The 23,210-nt window shown below is 44.2% G+C and overlaps 1 protein-coding gene across 1 annotated transcript in view; it reads left to right on the top strand.

Annotated features, from left to right (window-relative positions):
• The first annotated feature begins 3,669 nt into the window (after positions 1-3,669).
• LOC144505274 (leupaxin-like) overlaps positions 3,670-23,210 on the top strand; it is a 34,908-nt gene continuing 15,367 nt past the window's right edge. Inside the window, exons 1-6 of the mRNA XM_078231328.1 lie at positions 3,670-3,856; positions 10,707-10,906; positions 13,679-13,758; positions 19,358-19,454; positions 20,201-20,383; positions 22,003-22,176. Of these exons, the coding sequence (XP_078087454.1) occupies positions 3,844-3,856; positions 10,707-10,906; positions 13,679-13,758; positions 19,358-19,454; positions 20,201-20,383; positions 22,003-22,176 (747 nt within the window). The 5' untranslated portion in view covers positions 3,670-3,843. The remainder of the gene's footprint in view (positions 3,857-10,706; positions 10,907-13,678; positions 13,759-19,357; positions 19,455-20,200; positions 20,384-22,002; positions 22,177-23,210) is intronic.

A 23,210-nucleotide genomic window follows, 5' to 3' on the forward strand; every position in this document is an offset into this window, starting at 1 on the left:
GATGGGTTGGTAAGTTTGCCGATGACACGAAGGTTGGTGGGGTTGTGGATAGTCTGGAGGGGTGTCAGAAGTTACAGAGGGACAGAGGTAGGATGCAAGACTGGGCGGCGAAGTGGCAGATGGACTTCAACCCAGATAAATGCGTAGTTGTCCATTTTGGTAGGTCAAATGGGATGAAGGAGTACAATATTAAGGGAAAGACTCTTAGTACTGTAGATGATCAGAAGGACTTGGGGGTCCGGGTCCATAGGACTCTAAAATCGGCCCTGCAGGTGGAGGAGGTGGTTTAGAAGGCGTATGATGTGCTGGCCTTTATCAATCGAGGGATTGAGTTGAGGAGTCCGGGGATAATGATGCAGCAATATAAGACCCTCGTCAGATCCCACTTGGAGTACTGTGCTTAGTTCTGGTCGCCTCATTACAGGAAGGATGTGGAAAAGATTGAAAGGATGCAGAGGAGATTTACAAGGATGTTGCCTGGATTGAGTGGCATGCCTTATGAGGATAGGCTGAGGGAGCTCGGTCTTTTCTCCTTGGAGAGACGTAGGATGAGAGGAGACTTCATAGAGGTATATAAGATGTTGAGAGGCATAGATCGGGTGAACTCTCAGAGGCTTTTTCCCAGGATGGAAATGGCTGCTGCGAGAGGACACAGGTTTAAGGTGCTGGGGAGTAGGTACAGGGGAAATGTTAGAGGGAAGTTTTTCACACAGAGGGTGGTGAGCGAGTGGAATCGGCTGCTGTCAGTGGTGGTGGAGGCAAACTCAGTAGGGTCTTTTAAGAGATTCCTGGATGAGTACATGGGACTTAATAGGCTGGAGGGTTATAGGTAGGCCTAAAAGGTAGGGATATGTTCAGCACAACTTGTGGGGCTGAAGGGCCTGTTTTGTGCTGTAGTTTTTCTTTGTTTCTATGTTTCTAAATGAGGAAGGAGTAACGGGAACACAAATATCTGAAATAAACATATGAATACTATCCTAAATTTAAGAGTGTTCTCAAGTAGGGCCCAACAATGAAACCGCTGAGCAAAAACCGTTGAGGTACCAAATTTTTACTCATAACTAACTTCACTGGAAATAATTGTGAACGTCACAGTTAATTCTCTCGTGGAAGGCTGTGGTTTGGTAGTTATGGAACATATTGAAGCCTGAGATTGAAACGCTGTTGGACTCCAAATAAATGCGGGGATTTGAAGCTGGGCTGAAAAAGTGGAATTGATGTCCAGGCTCAACCGGAACCTACTGAATACTCCAGCAGCTTTGTAGGGCCATCAGGCATGGTCTGCTCCTTCTTCCAATGTGTATTTATGCACGGAAAGGCCTGGGATACTCGGTTGTGTCTCAGCACAATGGAAATTGTGGCACAATTGGTGATGCAGATTCGGTGCATTGTTAGTGGTCAGGCAGCGTAAACCCCATTGGCTGGTTACACAATTTCAACGTCACCTCCCTTTGTGATGTCAGGACGCCAACACCAGGGTCACCAGAATCAGTCACTCTGCCTCACAGCGCTTCACCTGCAGAATATCCGGGACATTATCATCACTGAATCCGCCCCCCACCCCGCCCCACTATCAAACTCCTGAAGGTTGCCATTGACCAGAAACTGAACTGGGTTACCGGCATCAATAATGTGGCTACAAGAGCAGGTCAGAAGCTAGGAATCCTGCAGCAAATAACTCACTTTCTGACACCTCAAAGCCTGCCAACCATTTAGGAGACACGAATTAAGAGTGTAATGAAATACTCTACATTTGCTTGGATGAGTGCTGTTCCAGAAAAGTCAAGGAGCTCAAAACCATCCAGCACAGTGCAGCCCCACTTGATTGCTATCCCTTCCGCAAACATTTAGTCCCTCCACCACCAACACACAGTGGCAGCCATGTGCACCATCTACTAGATGCACTGCAAGAACTCACCAAGGTTCCTTAGGCAGTATCCTAAAAAAAACCATGACCACTGCCATTTAGAAGTACAAAAAGGTTATGGGAGGGTAAAGGTCTAACATTTTCCATCCAGGGAAGGAGTAACAAGTGCAGAGAACCATGGATGACCAGAGATATTCATGATACAATGAGAAGGAAAATAGAGTATTTTAGGAGTGTCAAGGGGAGCAAATCCGCAGATACATTATTGGAGTCGAAAGTGCAGTGTGAAGCTTAAGAAGGCAATTAGGAGAGCAAAGTGGGGAATATGAGAAAACTGTGGCTGGTAGAAGTAGAGAAAATCCCAAGGTATTCGTTCTGCAAGTGTATCAGCGGGAAGAGGAAAACTAGGGAATGATTAGAAGCCATTAGGGATGAAGGGTGCAATCTATGGGTGAAGCCACAGAAATCGATAGAGTGTTGAATGAACACTTCACATCCATCTTCACTCAAGAGATTGAGGATGAAAGTATGGAATTCGGGGAGAGAGAAATTATGAGGCTCTTGAGCAAATTAACATAGAAAAGAACAAGATATCGGAGGTTCTGGATTTAAACAAGCCAACACAATTGGACAAATCTGCAGGTCCAGATGAATTGTTTCCCAGGCTTCTGTGGGACGCAAGGGAGGAGATTGCAAGGGCTCTGACCCAAATTTTAATTCCTCTCTGGGAGGTGCCAAATGACTGGAGAATAGTTAATATGGTTCTGTTATTTAAGATGGGTTGTCGATATAAACCAGGAAACTACAGAGCAGTGTGTCTCATGTCAGCGGTATTCAATGAATGGCAGGACACTAGGACGTTCTGTTAAACAAAGTGACCTTGGCGTGTTTGTTCATAGATCTCTGAAGGTGAAAGGACATGTTAGTAAGGTGGTGAAAAAGGCATGTAGGACCCTTGTCTTTATCAATCGAGTTATAAATTACAGAAACAGGGAAGTCATGTTGGAGTTACATAGAACTTTGGTGAAGCCACAGTTGGAGTAATGTATGAAGTCATGGTCGCCACATCATAGGAAGGATGTGATTGCACTAGCGGGGATGCAGAGGAAATTCGCCAGGTTTCTGACTGGGATGGAATACTGAAGTTTCGAAGAGACTTTGGATAGACTCAGGTTGCTTTCACTGGAGCAGAGAAGAATGAGGGGCGACGTGATCAAGGTGTACAAGATTATGAGAGGCATTGGCAGAGTGGATGGGACCTGTTTGAACATGTTATGAACGCATCTTCCCTGCCTATCAAGTCTTGAGGTGGGACTGAACCCTGAGCTCCCCATTCTGAGGTCGGCACATAACCCACACTGCCATGAGAGGAGATAAGTTCTCTGATCTTGTTGGCCCCGCCATTGTTGCCGTTGAGAATGGAGAATTCGATGCTCAGTCAACTCTCCATTCAGTGCAGCGGGACCAGAAAACCCCAGCCACGGGTGAGGCCGGAGACTTCTGGTCCAGAGGGAATTCACTCAGAGTGTTGTGGGAATCTGGAATGCACTGCCCAGGAAGGTAGTCGAGGATGGAAACCTTACAATCTTTATAAAAATATTTGGATAATCACTTGAAATATCACAATATTCAAGGATATGGGACAAGTGCAGGACAATGGGAGTAACTCGCTTTTAGTGGTAGATATTGTCAATGGGCCAGAAGGGCCTTTTCTGCACTGCAGACTTTATGACTCTGGGTCTTTGGGTGCGCTCCAATCTCACTTCAAATCAGCAACGATGGAGTTAAAACAGTGAGAGCAAGAGGCACATGCGCACTGACACTTCCTGGATGGCTCCAAGTAGATTTATTGCAACAGGAACCAAGGGAGAAACCGACCGGTCCAATCCCCCCACCGCCCCCTGACCACACATTTCAACACTTGGACTGAACACAAGAGCCCAACTGAACGTGATCGGTGCCCCTTCTCTTCCCTCATGGACGAACTGGGTGAGTACTGTTGAGATCAGATTTCAGATGTGCAAACTGTCGAGGTGGAGAACAAACGTGACGCCGAAGAGGGAGAGATATGTAGGTCAAAGGGGCTCCTCAGTTCTTCGGACTGATAGTGCGGTATATAAATATCTGTATTAATAGAGAACTGTTCATGATAATTATGATATAATCTAAGCACCTCTGCCAGCACTTCGATAGAGCTACTTCGACATTCCAGCCTATCCTCTGCACGGTTTGACTCCCTTGTTAGTCAAGGATCTATCCACCTCTGCCTTAAAAAAAAAGGACCCTGCCACTGCCACTGTCTTGGGAGCAGTTTCAAACTCTCACCACCACCCGAGAGAGAACAAAAGGACTCCTGAACTCCGTCTTAAGTGGCAGACACTCTAGTCCTAGAACTTTCCTCTAGTCCTAAAATCGATTACAGAAGCAGGGAGGTTATGCTTCAGTTGCACATGGCATTCGTGAGACCACATCTGGCACATGGGGTATAGTATTGGTCTACTTATCTAAGGAAAGATGAAAATACATCAGAAGCAGTTCAGAGAAGGCTTATTAGTTTAATACCAGGAATGGGTGGATTATTTTATGAGGACAGGTTGGAGAGGTTAGGTTTAAATCTGCGAGAGTTTAGAAGAGTAAGAGGCAACTTGACCACAACCTTTAAGATCCTGAGGGGTATTGACAGGGTGGATGTGGAGAGGATGTTTCTTCTTATCAGAGAATCTAGAACTAGGGGTCGCTCATTTAAAACGAAGATGAGGAAAAATGTTTTCTCTCAGAGGGATGTGAGTCTCTGGAACTCGTTTCCCCGAAAGGCCCTGGAACCAGAGTCTTTGATTTTTTTTAAAGGAAAAGCTGAATAGATTATTGATTAATATAAGGGGTGAAGTGTTCCCGGGGGTCGGCAGGAATGTGGGGTTAAGTTACAATCAGATCAACCATAAACGTATTGATTGACTGAGCAGTTTGAGGGGCCGAGTGGCCTACTCTTGCTCCGAATAGCTTAGTTTGTATCTGATCTCTCCCACAAGGGTAAACGTTCTTTCGACATCCAGTCTGTGAAGGTCTGCTGAGGAACTCAAATCTTTCAATAGGATCACCTTTCATTCCTCTGAATTCTAATGAATACACGCCAAACCTCTCTAACCTTTCATCCTGTAGAAATGCATGTCTCAACTTTGCAACAAGAAAGCATCTTGGCCAGCTAAACTTTCAAATTACAAATTCTGCCACTCACTGGATCTTTGAAAGTGTTTAGTATAGCAAAATCGCCTAGGTTCATCTGTTGAGTGGCATTAATCCATACGTGGGTTAGTTAAGAAAACTTGGTAACATCAAGATGCATTTGTTGTCCCAAGGCACAGATTTGAGGCAATGTAAAATGAAGTTGACACAGGATGTGAGCTGATGTGTCATCGAGCCGGAGTTTTGCGACACAAAAAAAAGGCCATTCGGCCCGTTGTGTGGGCGCCCGGCCATCAAGGTTAATTTGGTAATTTTAAAAGGGGCATTGGAAATATAGAGGAAATTATAAAAAATATGAGCAGGATTGTTCTCACTTCCCACAGCGTGTATCCTGGGGGCGGGAGGCGGAGCGCTCACTGGATCTTACCTTCCCGACATTGTCAACGGGGTTTTCCCATTGACCTGCAGGGGAATCCTTCGTGGGGGTGCACCATGGGTCGGACTTTCAGATCCTGCTGTCATAAACGGCATCAAGATTTTGGCGAATATCACCGAAGTATGGGGAAAGAGCAGATGCTAAGTGGAGAGTATTCCATCACACTCCGGACTCCTCATAGCCAGCCCTCCATTTGAAATTCAGAAGTGTTATGAACCAGTCCCCACTTGTCTGGGTGAGTGCAACACTAACAACAGTCAATAAACTCAACACATCCAGGACAAAGCAATCCCTCTTGATTGACGCCCCTTCCAGAAACATTCACTTCTTCCACCAGAGATGAACAGCAGCAGACGTGTGTACCATCTACAAGATGCACTGCAGGGATTCACTAAGGCTCCTGCTTCGGCAGCACCTTCCAAACCCATGACCACTACAATCTAGAGGGACTAGGGAGCACACAGCTGGGAACACCACGACCTGGAAGTTCTTCTCCAAGACACTCAGCATCCTGTCTTGTAAATATATCACCATTCCTTCACTACCGCTGGAACAAAATCCAGGAACTCCCTCCCTCACCGCACTATTGGTGTATCTACTCCATTGGGACTGCAGTGGTTCAAGAATACAGTTTCTAAATGGCAAGTCGGAAGTGTAACAAATGCTGACCTAGCCACTAAAGCCCATATCCTATAAAAATGAATAAAAATTAAATAAAACAGAGGATAGGCTGGAATGTCGAATACAGCCTCCAAACAGATCAACCCTTTTGGTATTGAACGGCATAGTCGGAGAGATGGGACCGAACGGCCTGCTGCATTTCCTTATTAGCACGCTCGCATTAAGAAACTGAATGGCTACTTAAGAATTGTTGGAAAAATTATTTTAGTAAAGCGACATGATCCAACTTCCCACAAATGTTTTCACATATGGTGGGTCTCAATCGCTTTCAGAACGGGAACTGTTACTTTGCAAGTTCTTCAAACGGCGGTTTGCAATCTGGAGAACTTGCCTCTCTGCGGTGACAGACAGTGAGCAAAGTTAAAAATGAAATCTAACGCCCAGAGAACATCAAAGTAGACTTTTCAAACTAAAGAAATGCAAGGGCAAGTCGATGCTGGATAATATGGGTATCTGGTCTTAGCGTAAGCCAATTGCAATGGGGTTTGAATGGAATTGAAGAAAATAAGGCTGGAGCTGTCTCAGCATCTGCCTGCAATGAGATAGAAAGCGTAAGCAGCACGCCTCAAGCTGCAGCAATGAAATGTTTCCGTTTGCGGCCGTCTTACTTCCTCCAATTTTGGCTCGCTATGAGTAAGATGTTCTTCAACTCCGTGCGTAGGCAAACACCTGCTGTGTGTCACATGCTAGTGTTTGATATGGACACGAGCCTTGGGAAAGTTAACTCCAGAAATGTCAGTTTGGACAGGATTGCAGGAGGTGCTAAGTTAAAGGTTGCATTTAAGACCATGTAACGCACACCCGACACCAAAAAACACACAATTAATCACTGATATTCAAATTCTTCCATCATCTTTCTTAATCTTTCTGTCTTTTGCAGTTATCTGACGCACATTTGCATTCGTTTTCACTCCATACACACAGAGAAACACAGACACTTATTGATATGTGAGAACATTCCCCATCTATGTCCAACAAGTAGTATTTATTAACCTAGTCATATTACAAGAGGATTGGCGTACGGGAGTAGTAATCAATTGTATGGAACCTTGGATAGACAACACGTGGAGTATTATCGGCAGTGTCGGTTCCCTTAGCTCAAAAAGGATATTATTGCCTTAGAGGGCGTGTAACAAAGGTTCACCAGATTTGTTCTCCGGATTGTCTCATTAAGAGAAATTGGGTAAAGTGGGCCTGTATTCTCCAAAGCGTCGCACAACGAAGGCTATCTAATTGAAGCTAACTAAATACTTAAAGGAATAGACATGCTCGTTGCAGGTAAAGTGCTTCCCTTGTTTGGGGAGCCAGGAAACATAATTCCAAAATAAGGGGGGAAACCACTTGGGACTAAGACGAGGAGAAATTTCCTTACTCAGAGGGTTGTGAATCTCTGGAATTCTCTACCCCAGAAAGCTATGGAAGAACAATTACTGAACAAAGGTAGAGATTGATAGATTTTTGATCAGCAATAATGTAAAGGGTTATGGCCATAGTGTGATTAAAAGGCATTGCTATGATCACATTGCATAGAGGAGCAGGTTCGGTCGGCTGAATGGCCTATTCCCCGTTCCAATGTTACTGGAGATTCACTACCTGTATTCGTGGTGTATGTGTGTGCATGTGTGGATGGAGGGAGGTGGGAGGTGGAGGAGGTGCATGAGCTTTCTCTCTCCTCCACGTACACATATTGACCTATGTCCCTGAGATCTGCATTGCATCCTTTATCCCTCTGTGATTGGATGTGCTTCTTTCCTTAGCCGGATATGGCTGTCCTCTATATTTACTGGCCATTCAGAGAAATGATAGAAACCCTACAGTGCAGAAGGAGGCCATTCGGCCCATCGAGTCTGCACCGACCACAATCCCACCCACTCCCTATCCCCACATATTTACCCACTAATCCCTCTAACTACGCATCTCAGGGACAATTTTTAACCTGGCCAATCAACCTAACCCGCACATCTTTGGACTGTGGGAGAAAACCGGAGCACCCGGAGGAAACCCACGCAGACACGAGGAGAATGTGCAAACTCCACACAGACAGTGACCCGAGCCAGGAATCGAACCCGGGACCCTGGAGCTGTGAAGCAGCAGTGCTAACCACTGTGCTACCGTGCCGCCCCATTGCTCACAAGAAGGTACTGGTGGTGAGCTGTCTCCTTGAATCACTGTAATCCATGTGCTACATGAAGGCCCAAAGTATACAGTATGTCCTCCCTGCATGGACATTAGTGAACTAGTCAGTTTCATTTGTACAATAACAGTTTCGTGGTCGGCATTAGACTAGCTTTTAGTTCCAGATTTATTAATTGAATTTAACTTCTACACAGCTGACGTGGTGGCATAGTGGTGTCTTCAGGGGAATTAAAAAAGCAAGTTTTGCGGATCCGGGTTGGTATCCACCGCTGCAACTACCAATCTGGAATTGAAAGTCTGTTGTGACAATTGTTGTGAAATGACTTATGTCGCTATTACCAGAAAAACAATTGGCGGTGTGGTAACAGCGAGGAGGAAAGCTTTAGATTTCAAGAGGATATAGAAGGGCTGGTCAGATGGGCAGAACAGAGGCAAATGGAATTTAACTCCGAAAAGTGTGGGGTGTTACATTTTGGGAGCACCAACGAGGCAAGGACATACGCAATGAATGGTAGGATGCTAAGACCAGAGAGACCTTGAATTGCATGCCCAAAGATCCATGAAGGCAGCAGGACAGAAAGATAAGGCGCTTAAGGTACCATATGGGATCGCTGCCAACACACAGAATATAAGGGCAGGGAGGTTATGATGGAGCTACTATAAAACATAGGGCCACAGCTGGAGTTGAATGCAGTTTAGTCACCACTCCATCCGAAGGGTGTTACACTAGAAAGGGTGTAAAGGAGATTCACAAGGAAAAGGCTTGGGCTGGAGCATTTCAGCTATAAAGTGAGTCTGGATAAGCTGTGGTTGTTGTCCGTAGAGCAGAGAAGGTTGAGGGGGGATCCAACTGAGGTGTACACAATTATGAGGAACATAGATAAGGTCGACAGGAATTAACCTGTCTCCCCATAGTAGAGGGGTCAGTTACCAGGGGGTATATATTTAAAAGATAAGGAACAGCAGATTTAGTGGGGATATAAGGAAAAGCTTTTTCACCCAAAGGGTTGTAGGAATTTTGAACTCATTGTCTGAAAGAGTGGTAGAGGTCCAACCCTTATAAGAAGCGTTTAGATGCGCACTTGAAATGCCATAGTATACAAAGATATGGACCAATTGCCAGAAAATGGGATTATAATAGATAAGGCAGGGCAGATCTTACTCAGTTAATGGTAGGGAGTTGGGGAGAGTTATAGCACAAAGAGATCTAGGGGTACAAGTTCATAGCTCCTTGAAAGTGGAGTCACAGGTGGACAGAGTGGTGAAGAAGACGTTCGGCATGTTTGGTTTCATTGGTCAGAACATTGACTGCAGGAGCTGGGGCATCTTGTCGAAGTTGTACACGACATTGGGAAGGCCAATTTGGAACACTGTGTATAATTCTGGTCACCCTATTAGAGAAAGGGTATTATTAAACTAGAACGAGTATAGAAAAGATTTCCTAGGATGCTACCGGGACTTGATGGCTTGACTTATAAGGAGAGGCTGGATGGGCTCGGACATTTTATTCTTGAGCGTAGGAGGCTTCGGGATGATCTTATAGAGATCCATAAAATAATGAGGGGCATAGATCAGCTAGATAGTCAATATCTTTTCCCAAAGGTAGGGGAGTCTAAAACTAGAGGGCATAGGTTTAAGGTAAGAGGGGAGAGTTACAAAATGGTCCAGAGGGGCATTTTTTCACACAGACAGTGGTGAATGTCTGGAACAAGCTGCCAGAGGTAGTAGTAGAGACGGGTACAATTTTGTCTTTTAAAAAGCGTTTAGACAGTTGCATGGGTAAGATGGCTAGAGAGGGATATGGGCCATACGGGGGCATTTGGGTTTAGCTTAGTTATTAAAAAAAGGGGCGGCATGGACAAGTTGGGCCGAAGGGCCTGTTCCCATGCTGTAAACCACTATGACTCTAAGTGTTTGATGGCCTGGATAACCGTTCATCCCTTTGTCAAACAATAATCTATCTAACTTAAAAATATTCAAAGGTTCCTTTTGAGAATTCCAGAGCTTCGCCATCCTCTGATCGAAAACAAATTCTCCTCATCTCCGTTTTTAAACAGTGACCCCTATTTCTAGATTCTCCAACAAAAAGAAACATCCTCCCCACACCCGTCCCGTCGATACCCTTCAATATCTGAAACGCTTTGATCAAGTCGCCTCTTACTCTTCTAATTCCTAGTGGATACGAATCTAAGTTGTCCAACCGTTCCTCATGAGGCAACACGCACTTTCCGTGCATTAGTCGAGTAAATCTTCTCAACTGTTTCTAAGCATTTTTTTCTTCAACAAGGAGACCAACAGCTACAGCAGATGTGATCTCAAACTAAGTCATATACAACTGAGGTTGCTCGTCATGAGCGTGCATGTGATTAATGGTTCCTGTTTAACGTTCTGTTATACTTTCAGATATACTGTTGGCTGAACTTGAGCAAACGTCAGTGAGTAGCCGTGGAAGTAAATCGGATGACTTAGCTCCACCTGAGTATGACGTCCTGTCAGCATTTGAAACAAAGGGAAGTGCTTTAGAGTCTTCAGTGAATGTCAACGAGTTGCCTCCACAGGCCTCTGGTGGCATAAGTGACGCATCCACCATGCAATCAGTACAAGTAAGAAACATTTCAAGTTTCACTAGGGGAAATTGAATACATGAAATGGCAACAGCGAGAATTGATGGAGAGGCATGCGTCCGCATTGCACTTTCTGGGGTAAAAAAACGGACTTAGTGGAATGCTTATCCTCTGCATTATGGGCTAGATTTTCCGGTCCCTCTCGCTCTGTGACCAGAAATTCCTACCCAAGTTCAAGCTTTCTAATGGTCTGTGAAATTTTCTGCCCCACCAGCGACGATTCCGTCAGCGATCGGGACTGGAAATTCCCTCTTTGTATTTTTGCCATTGTGGGATAGTGAAGGATGGTGGGACTCACTGCCTAAAATGATGGTAGAGACTCGAACCCTCTCAACATTTAAGAAGCAAATAGATGAAAATTTGAATCGTAGTAGCATGCAAGGCTAAGGACCAAGCGCTGAAAAATGTATTTAGAATAGATAGGTGCTTGATGATCGCTGATAATATGATGGACCAAAGGGCCTCTTTTTGTGCAGTAAATCTCGATGATTCTATGGCTATAACATTGAAAACTGACATGGTGACATATCCAAGCACTCCCAGAAAGTCCCACACTCGATACTAGGTAGGAACCATTGTAGCAAGCATTGGAACATCCTGTTCCTTACATCTGGTAAACTCTATGATTTTATGGCATCTTCATTCGAGAAAGAAGAAAGCACGGGCTCCAGGTTTCACTTAACCAAGATCCCTTAAAGAAAGATTCGCCACTTAGCAGACAAGGAAGTCCTCCTAGTTTCCTCTGCAACTTCATTTCCCCAATTGAAATTATTAAAGCAAATCAGAGGATCTTTGCACTCTGCCAGCCACGGCGACGCCAATATTAGTTGCTGCTTTCTCCCCCAAAAAATCACCAAATCAAATCAATATTTGCCAAGTTAATTCTTGAAATTGAAATTTCTTAGGGTATCTAGTGAGCTGACCAACGTCGCTCAAAGGGGATATATTTTATGTATCTACTTCAAATTCATTTTAATTTACTGCACAAATTAGTCGGTGAGTTTCGCTGCACGCTAACTTTGGTAAATTTTCCAGTCCCGCCCACCATGGGAGTCATCGCGGAAGGGATGGAAAATCTGATGGTCCATTTAATGTTCCGTTGACCTCAGGCAGGAATTTCCTGTGTCGGGGCGGGGGCTCACTTACAACATGCTCGGTAAATGTTATTGAGGTCAGTGAGTCACAGAGATATTGGGACACTGAAAGAGCTATCAACTGCAGGCGGCTCTCCGCAGAGCAATCTAGTCTGTCCAATTTAATACCACCAATGCTGATCTTGTCTCGGTCAATTTCACTTTCCTGCCCATTAAGCATAGCCCTTCAACCCATTACTGATTAAAAATCAGTCTCACTCCTCCTTAAATTTGCTCAATGTCCCGCCATCCGCCGCACTCGGAGATAGTGAATTCCACAAATTCACGGGAGAAGTTGTTTCGCCTCATCATTGTTTTAAATCATAGAAACCATAGAAACCCTACAGTGCAGAAGGAGGCCATTCGGCCCATCGAGTCTGCACCGACCACAATCCCACCCAGGCCCTACTCCCACATATTTACCCGCTAATCCACGCATTTTAGGATTCTAAGGGGCAATTTTTAACCTGGCCAATCAACCTAGCCCGCACATCTTTGGACTGTGGGAGGAAACCGGAGCACCCGGAGGAAACCCACGCAGACACGAGGAGAATGTGCAAACTCCACACAGACAGTGACCCGAGCCGGGAATCGAACCCGGGACCCTGGAGCTGTGAAGCAGCAGTGCTAACCACTGCGCTACCGTGCCGCCCTAAATCTACTACCCCTTATCATAAAACTGCGACCTATATGTTTAAAGAAGGAATAAACTTCGGTTTTGAAGTGTCATATATGATGCACTTTCTGCAGTCAAGATTTTTATTGAGCGTTATGGTGAAAAGGGGAAATGTGTATAGCTTCCAATTTACGCGTATGGGACAAAAGAAATGTCCAAAATGATTAAAACTGGGCAACGGTAGCAAATGAAATCTCCTGGAAATCTATTTTCTCCGCTCCTATATTCAGTTCGAGTGAAATCCTCGTGGTCCTGAACGCGTATTGCTCTCCAGGAGTTTCGGTAGCGAAGTTGAAGTTGCTGCCAAAGCAGTTTGCTTATTCTTACAAAACTGACAAAAAAAACCCTGCTCAACTGTCAAGTGCAATTAAAGCAAATACAATTCATTCAAACCGGATATTTTGGTATCTTTAAATTAATAAAATCCATTAACGCCAGTTCCTCACAAACATCTGCCTGAACTGTCAATTATCGCACCAATGATAATTCATACTAAGCTGTTTCAGAAAAGCTGTTCAGATAAAGTCCATAAACATTGCTTCAGATCACCATTAAAAAAAACTTTAGATTGGTAGTATTATCAAAACCTTAAACTCTCCATCGTTGCAGTACAATGCAACACCATCACAGCTGTATGCATGTTTTTCCTCTTTCATAACGTTTAGATGCTGGTGCCCACTCCCTGTCAATTTGGGCTGAATCATCGCCAACCAGAGTATTGAATGTTCTAAGGAGGAAATTTACCCTTGAAAATACATTTGGCCAGGGCTTTTGCAATGGAGTGGCAAACCGGAATACTACCCTCAAAACTTCAGAAACATTCTGCTGGTTTTGTGATGGTATGAATTTATACAAATGAGATCCCCTCAGGTGCACTTGTGTTGTTTATATGATTTGGTTAATGCATACCTTTCTCCATTAATGTGTTTACTGCATTTCCAGTTACAGCCAGTCTACAAGTCCTACATCGATGGAGCTCAGTCTAAAGGTGATGTACTTAAAGGAAGTGATTATGGTTACAGGTAAGCAAGAATAATTTGGAATGATTTGATTTAACAAAAATGTTAACCTTTAGATTGTATATGAGTCGTTGCTGCTTGGCCAGTCACTCCCATTTTAATAAATTTTTAGTCGATCGTGAGGGTACTGTCACAAGGATATATACCAGATACTCACATGATAGATTGCGGGTAATGAAACTAAATATTCGAAGGAATTCACAAAGAATATCGTCGCCTTGGTCAGTTTTTGTAAGCTCTGTCTGATATTCATTATTCCACTGAAACACCTCCTCAATGATCATCCTCAACACCGGTTCCCCACAAGGCTGTGTTCTCAGCCTCCTATTATACTCCTTAAACACATGACTGTGTGGCCAAATTCCCCTCCAATTCGATTTTCAAGTTTGCTGATGACACCACCGTAGTGGGTCGGATCTCAAACAATGACGAGACAGCACAGGAATGAGATAGAGAATGGTGAATTGGTGCGGCAACAATAAGCTCTCCCTCAATGTCAACAAAACAAAGGAGATTGTCATCGACTTCATGAAGCATACAGGAGAACAGGCCCCTGTCTACATCAATGGGGACAAAGTGGAAAGGGTCGAGAGCTTCGAGTGTTTAGGTGTCCAGACCAACAACAACGTGGCCTGCCCCCCACCCCCCCCCCATGCCGACACTATAGTTAAGAAAGTCAACCAACGCCTCTACTTTCTCAGAAGACTAAGGAAATTTGGAATATTAGCTACGACTCTCACCAACTTTTACAGATGTACCATAGAACGCATTCTTTCTGGTTTTGTCACAGCTTGGTGTGGCTCCTGCTCTGCCCAAGACTGCAAGAAACTACTAAAGGTTGTGAATGTAGCCCAATCCATCACGCAAACCGACCTCCAATCTGTTGACTCTCTCTACACTTCCCGCTGCCTCGGCAAAGCAGCCAGCACAATCAAGGACCCCACGCACCCCCGACATTCTCTCTTCCACCTTCTTCTGTGGGGGAAAGGTACAAAAGTCTGTGGTCACGTACCAACCGACTCAAGAACAACTTCTTCCCTGCTGCTTTGAATGGACTTACCTCGCATTAAGTTGATCTTTCTCCAGACCCTAGCTATGACCGAAACATTACATTCTGCACTCTCTCATTTCGTTTTGTATGAACGGTATGCTCTGTCTGTATAGCGCGCAAGAAACAATAGTTTTCACTGTATGTTAATACATGTGACAATAATAAATCAAATCAAATCAAAATCAAAGAAGTCAATTTAGCAGTGCCGCACAACCGCCGGCCAATAGACTTCCACCAGATAAAAGCAAATTACTATGGATGCTGGAATTTGAAACCAAAAGAGAAAATGCTGGAAAATGTCAGCAGGTCCGGCAGCATCTGTAACGAGAGAGAAGAGCTGACGTTTTGAATCCAGGTGACCTTTTGTCAAAACTCAGAGTTTTGTCAGAGCTATGACGTAGGGTCATCTATTTTCTCTCCTTAGAGGTGCTGCCAGACCAGCTGATATTTTCCAGCATTTTCTTTTTTGATTTCAGATTTCCATCAGATTTCATATACGGCCGACGTCCAGTTTTAGTCACCACATTTCCTTTCGTTCCGGATGCATAAGCTGAACCATACAATTTCCCGTTGTTATGTTGATGGTCAATTCAAGTCATTACTGTGGAAAGTGTATCACATATGACACTTCAAAACTAAAATGTATTCTTTCTTTATATATAGGTAATGGTTTTAGGATAAGGGGTAGCAACGGAGATGAGGAGAAATTACTTCTCACAAAGGGTCGTGAATCTGTTGAATTTAATATCCCGGAGTGTGGTGGATGCCGTGACATTGACTAATTTTAAGGAAGAGATCGACATATTTTTAATTAGTAATAGGTTGAAGGATTATGGCGGACGGGCAGGAAGTGGAGTTGAGGTCAACACAAGATCAGTCATGATCATATTAAATGCCGGAACAGGCTCCAGAGGCTGAATTGCCTACTCCTGATCCTGGTTCTTATGTTTTATACGAGGTAGTGTGAAATGATAAACGGAATGATTTAGAAAATAAATTTATTGGCATATAAATTTCAGAATAAAATTCCCTGAGAAAAATCCATCAAAAGTGTTCTTGGAAATCAAATCAGCATGCGTTTCACCATTCAAGCTTTAGACGAAATACTATCAGTGACATAGAATCAAAGAATAACACAGCGTTGGATGTGGCCAATCAGCCCATCTTGTCTGGTCCAGTTCTTTTGATAAACCAATGAGTGTTACATCCCCTCGCCTTTCCAATATCTGTGCACTTTTGGAGCTATTTCTACAATTTTTTTTAGATGGCCTCCGTTACCGCCCGCAGCAGGAATAATCGCGGGTGGGACAGACAATTTGACTGACCGTTTAACGGCAATTTCCGTTCTCGAGGCGGAGGCGAACTGAAAAATCCCGTCTTTTTTCAGGGCGGGATTTTCCTCCCCCTCCACGCCGTGTTTCGGGGCGGCGGGTGGCGGCGAGCCGCTCATCTGGCGGCGGGATCTTATATTCCCGCCATTGTGAACGGTGTTTCCCATTGAACGCACCCATCGCCGCCCGGAAACCCGAGGCGAGGGCGCACTGTCGGCGGGATTATAACGAAATGACATATGCATCTATTTTTATTAATCTGGTGTTTCCTGATTAATTCACGTAATTAATTCTCCAAAGAAAATAGACAAGCAAAATGCCTTCTGACCATGCTTCTGTCATCCTCACCTGGCAGAACATAACCTTTCGAGAATGTTCCCCATGCAGAATGTACCCACACAGATCGGAAGGGTTGGTAACCAGAAGACATACATCAATTTAAGATATTGTGAAAGAGTAGCTGAAGGGAGATGAGGAAAGTTTTTTTTTACTTTCTTCCTTAATATGTGGTGGAGGTAGGCACCCGGGACAGCCGGAAGTGATCTTCTTTGCGTTATATCGTTCTACCATTGCATGATGGCGGAAATATCGTCAGGCTCGTTAGCAGTATGAACGTCATAGTGCGACAAAGATTGGCGAGTCATTTGTTATATTGAATATCAACTTGCCTGGAGGTCCGAAATGGATGTCGATCAAGGCTCGCTTTGGAGGTGTGAATGTTGCATTGAACCAATGGCTCGCCAGGGAATGGAGGAGATTTTGTAGAAAAGTAAACAGCGAACAATTCATAATTGGGTTGAAATAAAGGAAAACATTTTTAGAGAGGGTTTCAAATGGTTATATTCCGGTCAAATATTCTCATTGAGATTCATTGACCAGAGCGCCTGAGGACTTTTTAAACAATGTTTACATAAGATCATACGAAATCGGAGCAGAACTAGGCCCTTCAGCCCTTCGAGCCTGCTACGAAGAACAAAGTACATTACAGCATAAAAACAGGTCCTTCAACCCACAAATCTTGTGCCTTTCTAAAGAAGTCACAGTTGCACAGTGGTTAGCACTGCTGCGCCACAGCGCCAGAGACCCGCGTGCCATTCCGGCTTAGGGTCTCAGTCTCTGTGGAGTTTGCACATTCGCCCCGTGTCTGCGCGAGGTTACTCCGGGTGCTCCGGTTTCCTCCCATACTCCAAAGATGTGCGGGTTAGGTGGATTGGCCATGCTGAATTGTCCCTTAGTGTCAGGGCGAACTAGCAGGGTAAATACGTGGGGTTACAGGGATAGGATCCGGATGGAACTGTTGTCGGTGCAGGTTGAATGGGCGAAATTGCCTCCTTCTGCACTGTATGGATTCTATGACTATTATCTAAAGCAAACACCTTTTGCCTCTCCACCGTTGGTATCCCCCTATTCCAGTGGTTCCCAAACTTTTTTCACTGGGCCGCACTTTCGGAATAAAAATATGCTCGTGCCACACCGAATTTTTTATTGATAAGAAATACATTCAACAACAAAAAACCCCCAACTCCTAGCGGTGCTTGATTCATAACATAGAACACAACTACTTTATAATATGATCATGGGACATCCAGAAAGTATAAAACAATCACTTTGGAAAAACATCTAGTCCATGTTTAAATGTTTCTTTGATTGTCCTTGAATCTTCCCGCCTCACTTGCCACTCTCTCTTGCTGCACCAGTGTGGCGCGCCACACCCTTTGGGAAGCACTGTTCTGTTCCCTGCCTATTCATGTATCTGTCAAGATGCCCCATAAACCTTGCTATTTCTACCACATCCTCTGGCAGCACATTCCAGGCACTTACCGCCCTCTGGTAAAAACCTTGCCTCTTACATCTCCTTTAAACTTCCCCCTTTTACCTTAAATATATGTCCCTTAGTAATTGACGTTAGTACCTTGGGGAAAAAAGACTCCGACTGTCCTTTCTATCCACGGCTCTTATAATGTTATAAACTTCTAACATGTCGCCCCTTAGCCTCCGATGTCCAAGTGAAAACAATCCAAGTTTGTCCAATCAGTCCTCAAAGCTAATACGCTCCAGACAACATCCTGGTAAACGTTTTCTGTATCTTCTACAAAGCCCCTACATTCTTCAAGTACTGTAGCTACCAGAACTGTACACAATTTTCTAAATGTGGCCTAACTAGAGTTCTATACATCTGCAGTATCTTGCCAATTGTTATATTCTATGCCTTGACTAATGAAGGAAAACATGCCATATGGCTTATTGACCACGTTCTCCACTTGTATTGCCACTTTCAGGGATCTATGGACATGAACACGTAGGTCCCTCTGCATCTTAATGTTTGTTAGGGTTGTGCCATTTAATGTATATTTCCCTCCTGCATTAGACTTTCCAAAATGCATCACCTCTCATTTGCCTGAATTAGGTTCTATCTGACATTACTCTACTCAGGTCTCCAACCTATCTATATCCTTCTGTATCCACTGGCAATTCTCTTCGTTATCCACAGCTCCCCCAAACTTTGTGTCGACTGCAAACCTACAAATCAGAATATCTACATTCTCCTCCAAATCATTTATATATACTATAAACAATAGGGGTTCCAACAGTCACCACTGCGGAACACCATTGATCACAGTTCTTCAGTCACGAAAAGACACTTCCACCGCTACTCTCTGTCTTCTATGATGAAGCCAGTTCTGCATGCATCTTACCAGCGCACCGCGGATCCCATGTGACTTCAACTTTTATATCAGTCTGTCATGAGGGACCTTGTCAAAGGCCTTGCCAACGTTCATGCAGACAACAGCCACCGCCCTGCCCTCATCAATGGTCGATGTCACTTCCTCAAAAATCTCAATCAAGTTCGTGGGACATGACCTTCCCCGCACAAAGCCACAACCCCAATTAGAAGCGCTAGAACAACAGTTAAAAGTTATCATCGCTCATGTTCGTTGTCCGCAAACCTGGGCGTACATCACCCCACTGGACCAATGTCATGGAACTTAACCCCTATCGGCAATATAGATGTAACTTCACCACATGCTCTCAATTGACCCGAGAACAATGGGAGCGAAGGAACTAATAAGTAGGTTGGTCCTGCTTACTATCACCCATATCTGACATTGATGATGGCAGTTAGCATGTTGAGCTTCAATATCTACAATGCCAGGGTTAATTAAGGCTCCAACTTCACGCCTATCTGAACTTCTAACTCCTTTCACTTCTTTTACTTCAGTGAGATTCGGGAGGGTCCTCAGGTTACCACGGAAAGCACGCTGAGTCCAACCTCAGCAGCCCAACAGCTGGAGGATATCATGGCCAATCTGGCTGGCGTAAGTATCCTACCGGGCAAGGCATGTTAAATAGCAAGTGATTGACAATATTCGAGGAGGTTATGGGGCATATTTGAGTACGGGTAAAATGTGAGCTATATCTCATTGGGCTCTCATTATATATCAATACTTCAACCGATGTGGCACATAACGATTCAAGAAGGCGGTTCACCACCACCTTCTCAAGGGCAACTCGGGATGGGCAATAAATGCTGGCCCGCCAACGACGCCCATGTCCTACGGATGGATAAAAAATAAAACACCATTGAGGTGCCACAGAACAAATTTCCAAGCTTTATATTCTTATGATCCTATTTAATGTGTACGTTCTGTGCTAACCCTTCCACATTCAAATGTGTTCAAATTCTAATTCCACAAGAAAATTAATCAAATTGGGCGATGTCAGGTTGCTCGCCCAATTGGCGGAAATTTTGGGCCGTTCCCGGCCGCAGGATCTTCCAGCCCGCTGACGGCGACTCCCGCCGCGTGTTTTCGCACTCTGCAGCGGCGGATCTTTAACGCCATTGCAGTTAAATGAACCACTCAAATACCACCCGTTTTGCTTCACCGCGAATTTCCAGCTCAAATTACCCTTAATTCCACTTTTTCCTGAATTCCCAGATTTGTGTAAGTCAAGAACCGCACTCTTGAAAATCATTGCATTCGACGGATTTAACCCGGAGGTTTGTATGTATCTGCTACTTTGACAATCACCGACAATTTAACATCGCTGTTTTCTCCTGCAGCTCCTCAGCCCCACCGAGTCTACAAAAGTCTCGCTCGATCCGCCTCCATTAACAGCACCACAGGGAGCAGAGAGCTCGCTGGACAGCATGCTGGGAACCTTGGAATCAGACCTCCACCGACTTGGAGTCAGCACCGACGCCAAGGGAGTCTGCAGTTCCTGCAAGAAACGCATCGTAGGGACAGTAAGTCCTCCCACTAGTGATATGAGTATCTGGAGGGACTTGCTGCTGTAGTACTGAGACCGGCATTTGCAGAGAATGACATTTCACTGACATTATGACCGTTAATCTGCAGGGGCAACATTATTATTTATAAGCAACAAGCTGTCAACATAGCCTCCAGACTGGATATGCACGCAACAAGGTGATACAATGTTAGAACACTGAAAAATATCTCTCCTTATTTCTGAAAAATCCTCCTAGGTGCTTCAGAAGCACAGTAAAGGCAAGTTATCTTCCCATCAGGTCAATACTTATTAGTAATTAAAAGGAAACAATAGAAAAATAATGGTTGTGAGGAGCTTCAGTGCCAGATAGCAGCAATGCCTGGGATTGCAAAGCAGAAGATATGGACCACTGAATGTTTAGCCTCTACGGTTGGACGGAAGGCCAGTGTAAGGAGAGCAAATAATTCTGGAGGAGGTTGAAGCAAGGGATTGGAAAAGGAGGAATTATGTAACCTTTCTTGTCAACTAGGAGCCTATTTAGGTCAATAGCATTTATGAATTAATGGGATTTGTCAATAGCTCTGCTCCTGATAGCAAAAACAGCCATGTTATTTATACACTACCTGTGCGCAATTAAGGGTTCGAGTTTTATCAAGCAGCATTGTTAAAATCAAATTGACACTGAGGCACCTAATATAACCTCGGGCAGTTGACCAAAGCTTGGTAGGTTTTAAGGAAGATGTGAATGGAGGAAAAAGAGATGTAGAGAGAGGAAATGACAGAACTGGACATCCAGGTTCGGGAATGCTCAAAAGAGCAGGATTATAGAGTGGAGATATCTCATAGAATTCTCGGGCTGGATGAGATTGTCGATCCGGGAGAGCGGGGGAGGGAAGCCAGGGTATGGAAGGTTTTTCAAACAAGTGTTTGTATTTTTAAATCATGGTGGTACTTAATCGCGAGCCCGCGTAGAACAATTGGTAAGACGTTGAAGAGTGGAGAAGGCTGGATTTCTGATTGGAGCACTGACAGCAAATATTCGATCGCCTCAACTTTTCAATGTTATATCTTATGGATGGTTGAGTTTGTTAAATATCTCAGAAATAGTCACGGGGGATACGATAAAACACGTACACGAATATCAGTGGCAGTTAGGGTAGGACCGTGGAGATGCTTCCCGTTTGACGTTGGAAACGCATGATGTTTCGATGGAGAGGGAGATTTGTTTTGGTTATTCAACGCAGCTAGGTGGCAAAATACTGGCGACATTGACTTCGGAGGTGGATGCAATGGATGGCAAGGATATCATCATACGTGTCCGGAGACCATAGTTTTCCTGTTTTATTATAACCAGATTATATGAAAAGGGTGGTCACCGAGGACTGAATGTTAGATATGCAGACTAGAAAGCAAGGGGGGATTGGACGAATTAGTGGAAAAATCCTAGCGATGCCATTTTATGCACATGCCAGTCGTATATATTTCTTTTGAGCGTTTGGAGTCACAATCAGATCAGCAATTACCCTATTGAATGGCGAAGCGGGCTTGAGGGGCCGAGTGGTCTACTGCTGCTCCAATTTGGTATGTTCGCATGTACGTGTTTTCTGCTGATCTGATGTATGTTGGGACTTATAGATTGTCACGGCGATGGGTTTGACCTGGCACCCAGAGCACTTTGTCTGTGCTCACTGCAAAGAAGAAATCGGATTGAAAGGGTTTTGTGAACGTGATGGCCGAGCATATTGCCACAAGGATTACCACAATCTCTTCTCCCCACGCTGTGCCTACTGCAGAGGCCCTATTCTGGATGTAAGTCTGTTGACAAGTAATTGGAATTATTTTTTTCGTACGGCTGGTGCAACCTGCAATATTGGCTGGATTTTTAGCGGTTCCCGCCGGCGGGATCTTCAGGTGTAGCCGACGGTGATCCCGTCACAGGGAAGGCGAGGCAGGTTTTATCAACTTCGTAATTCATTAAACTTCCGATATTCAGTTTAATTGGTATCAATGTTCAAGGGATGTTCGGCATATTGAGTAGCAGCGGAGAAATACACATACTCCAGTTTGCATGGCCTAATATGATTTCAACTCTAGTAATTATATAGCAGCCTTCATATTGTTAGATTATTCCCAAGACAATGAGATATTGATGATGTGCAGGCGAATATCCTACCTCTGTTGGTACTCTGCCGCTACTCTCCACGTTCCTCTGGTAATTGTCAACTGCATTGATTTGAGAATTTAAATTCGCCTAACGGCTTCACACGTTCAACAATTGCTTGCTTGCATCTCAAATTGGTTGGCTTGCACTCTGTTTTTTTGATATTTTCCTGGGCGTAAATTTTTAAAATCATATGTGGGGTGTGGAGGTCGCTGACTGGACCAGCATTTATTACCCATCCCTTGGTTATGAATTAGTCATGAAACAATTTACTTTCTTGGCCAGTTCAGAGAACATTTAAGAGTTAACTATATTGCTGTGGCTCTGTAGTCACATTTCGGCAAGGCCAGGGAAGAACGGCAGATTTCCTTCCCTAAAGGATATTAGTGAACCAAATTTGTTATTACGACAATCGACAGTGGTTTCATGGTCATCAGTACACTTTTAATTCCAGATTTTTATTGAAGTTAAATTTCACCATCTGCCCTGGTGGGATTCCAACCGGGGTCCCCATACTGTTAGCCGGGGTCGTTAGATTACTGGACCAGTGTATACGCTTCCCTTCAAATTTAAAAATTCTGCTCTTAGTTATTTTACTTTAATAATTAGAAGCGTAATGCATGGCATTCGGAGTTGCTGTGGTTTGCATCACTCTGTATAGGTAGCCTGTTAATAACTCTGC

Source organism: Mustelus asterias, chromosome 16, assembly GCF_964213995.1.
Source record: "Mustelus asterias chromosome 16, sMusAst1.hap1.1, whole genome shotgun sequence".
Lineage (NCBI taxonomy): Eukaryota > Metazoa > Chordata > Chondrichthyes > Carcharhiniformes > Triakidae > Mustelus > Mustelus asterias.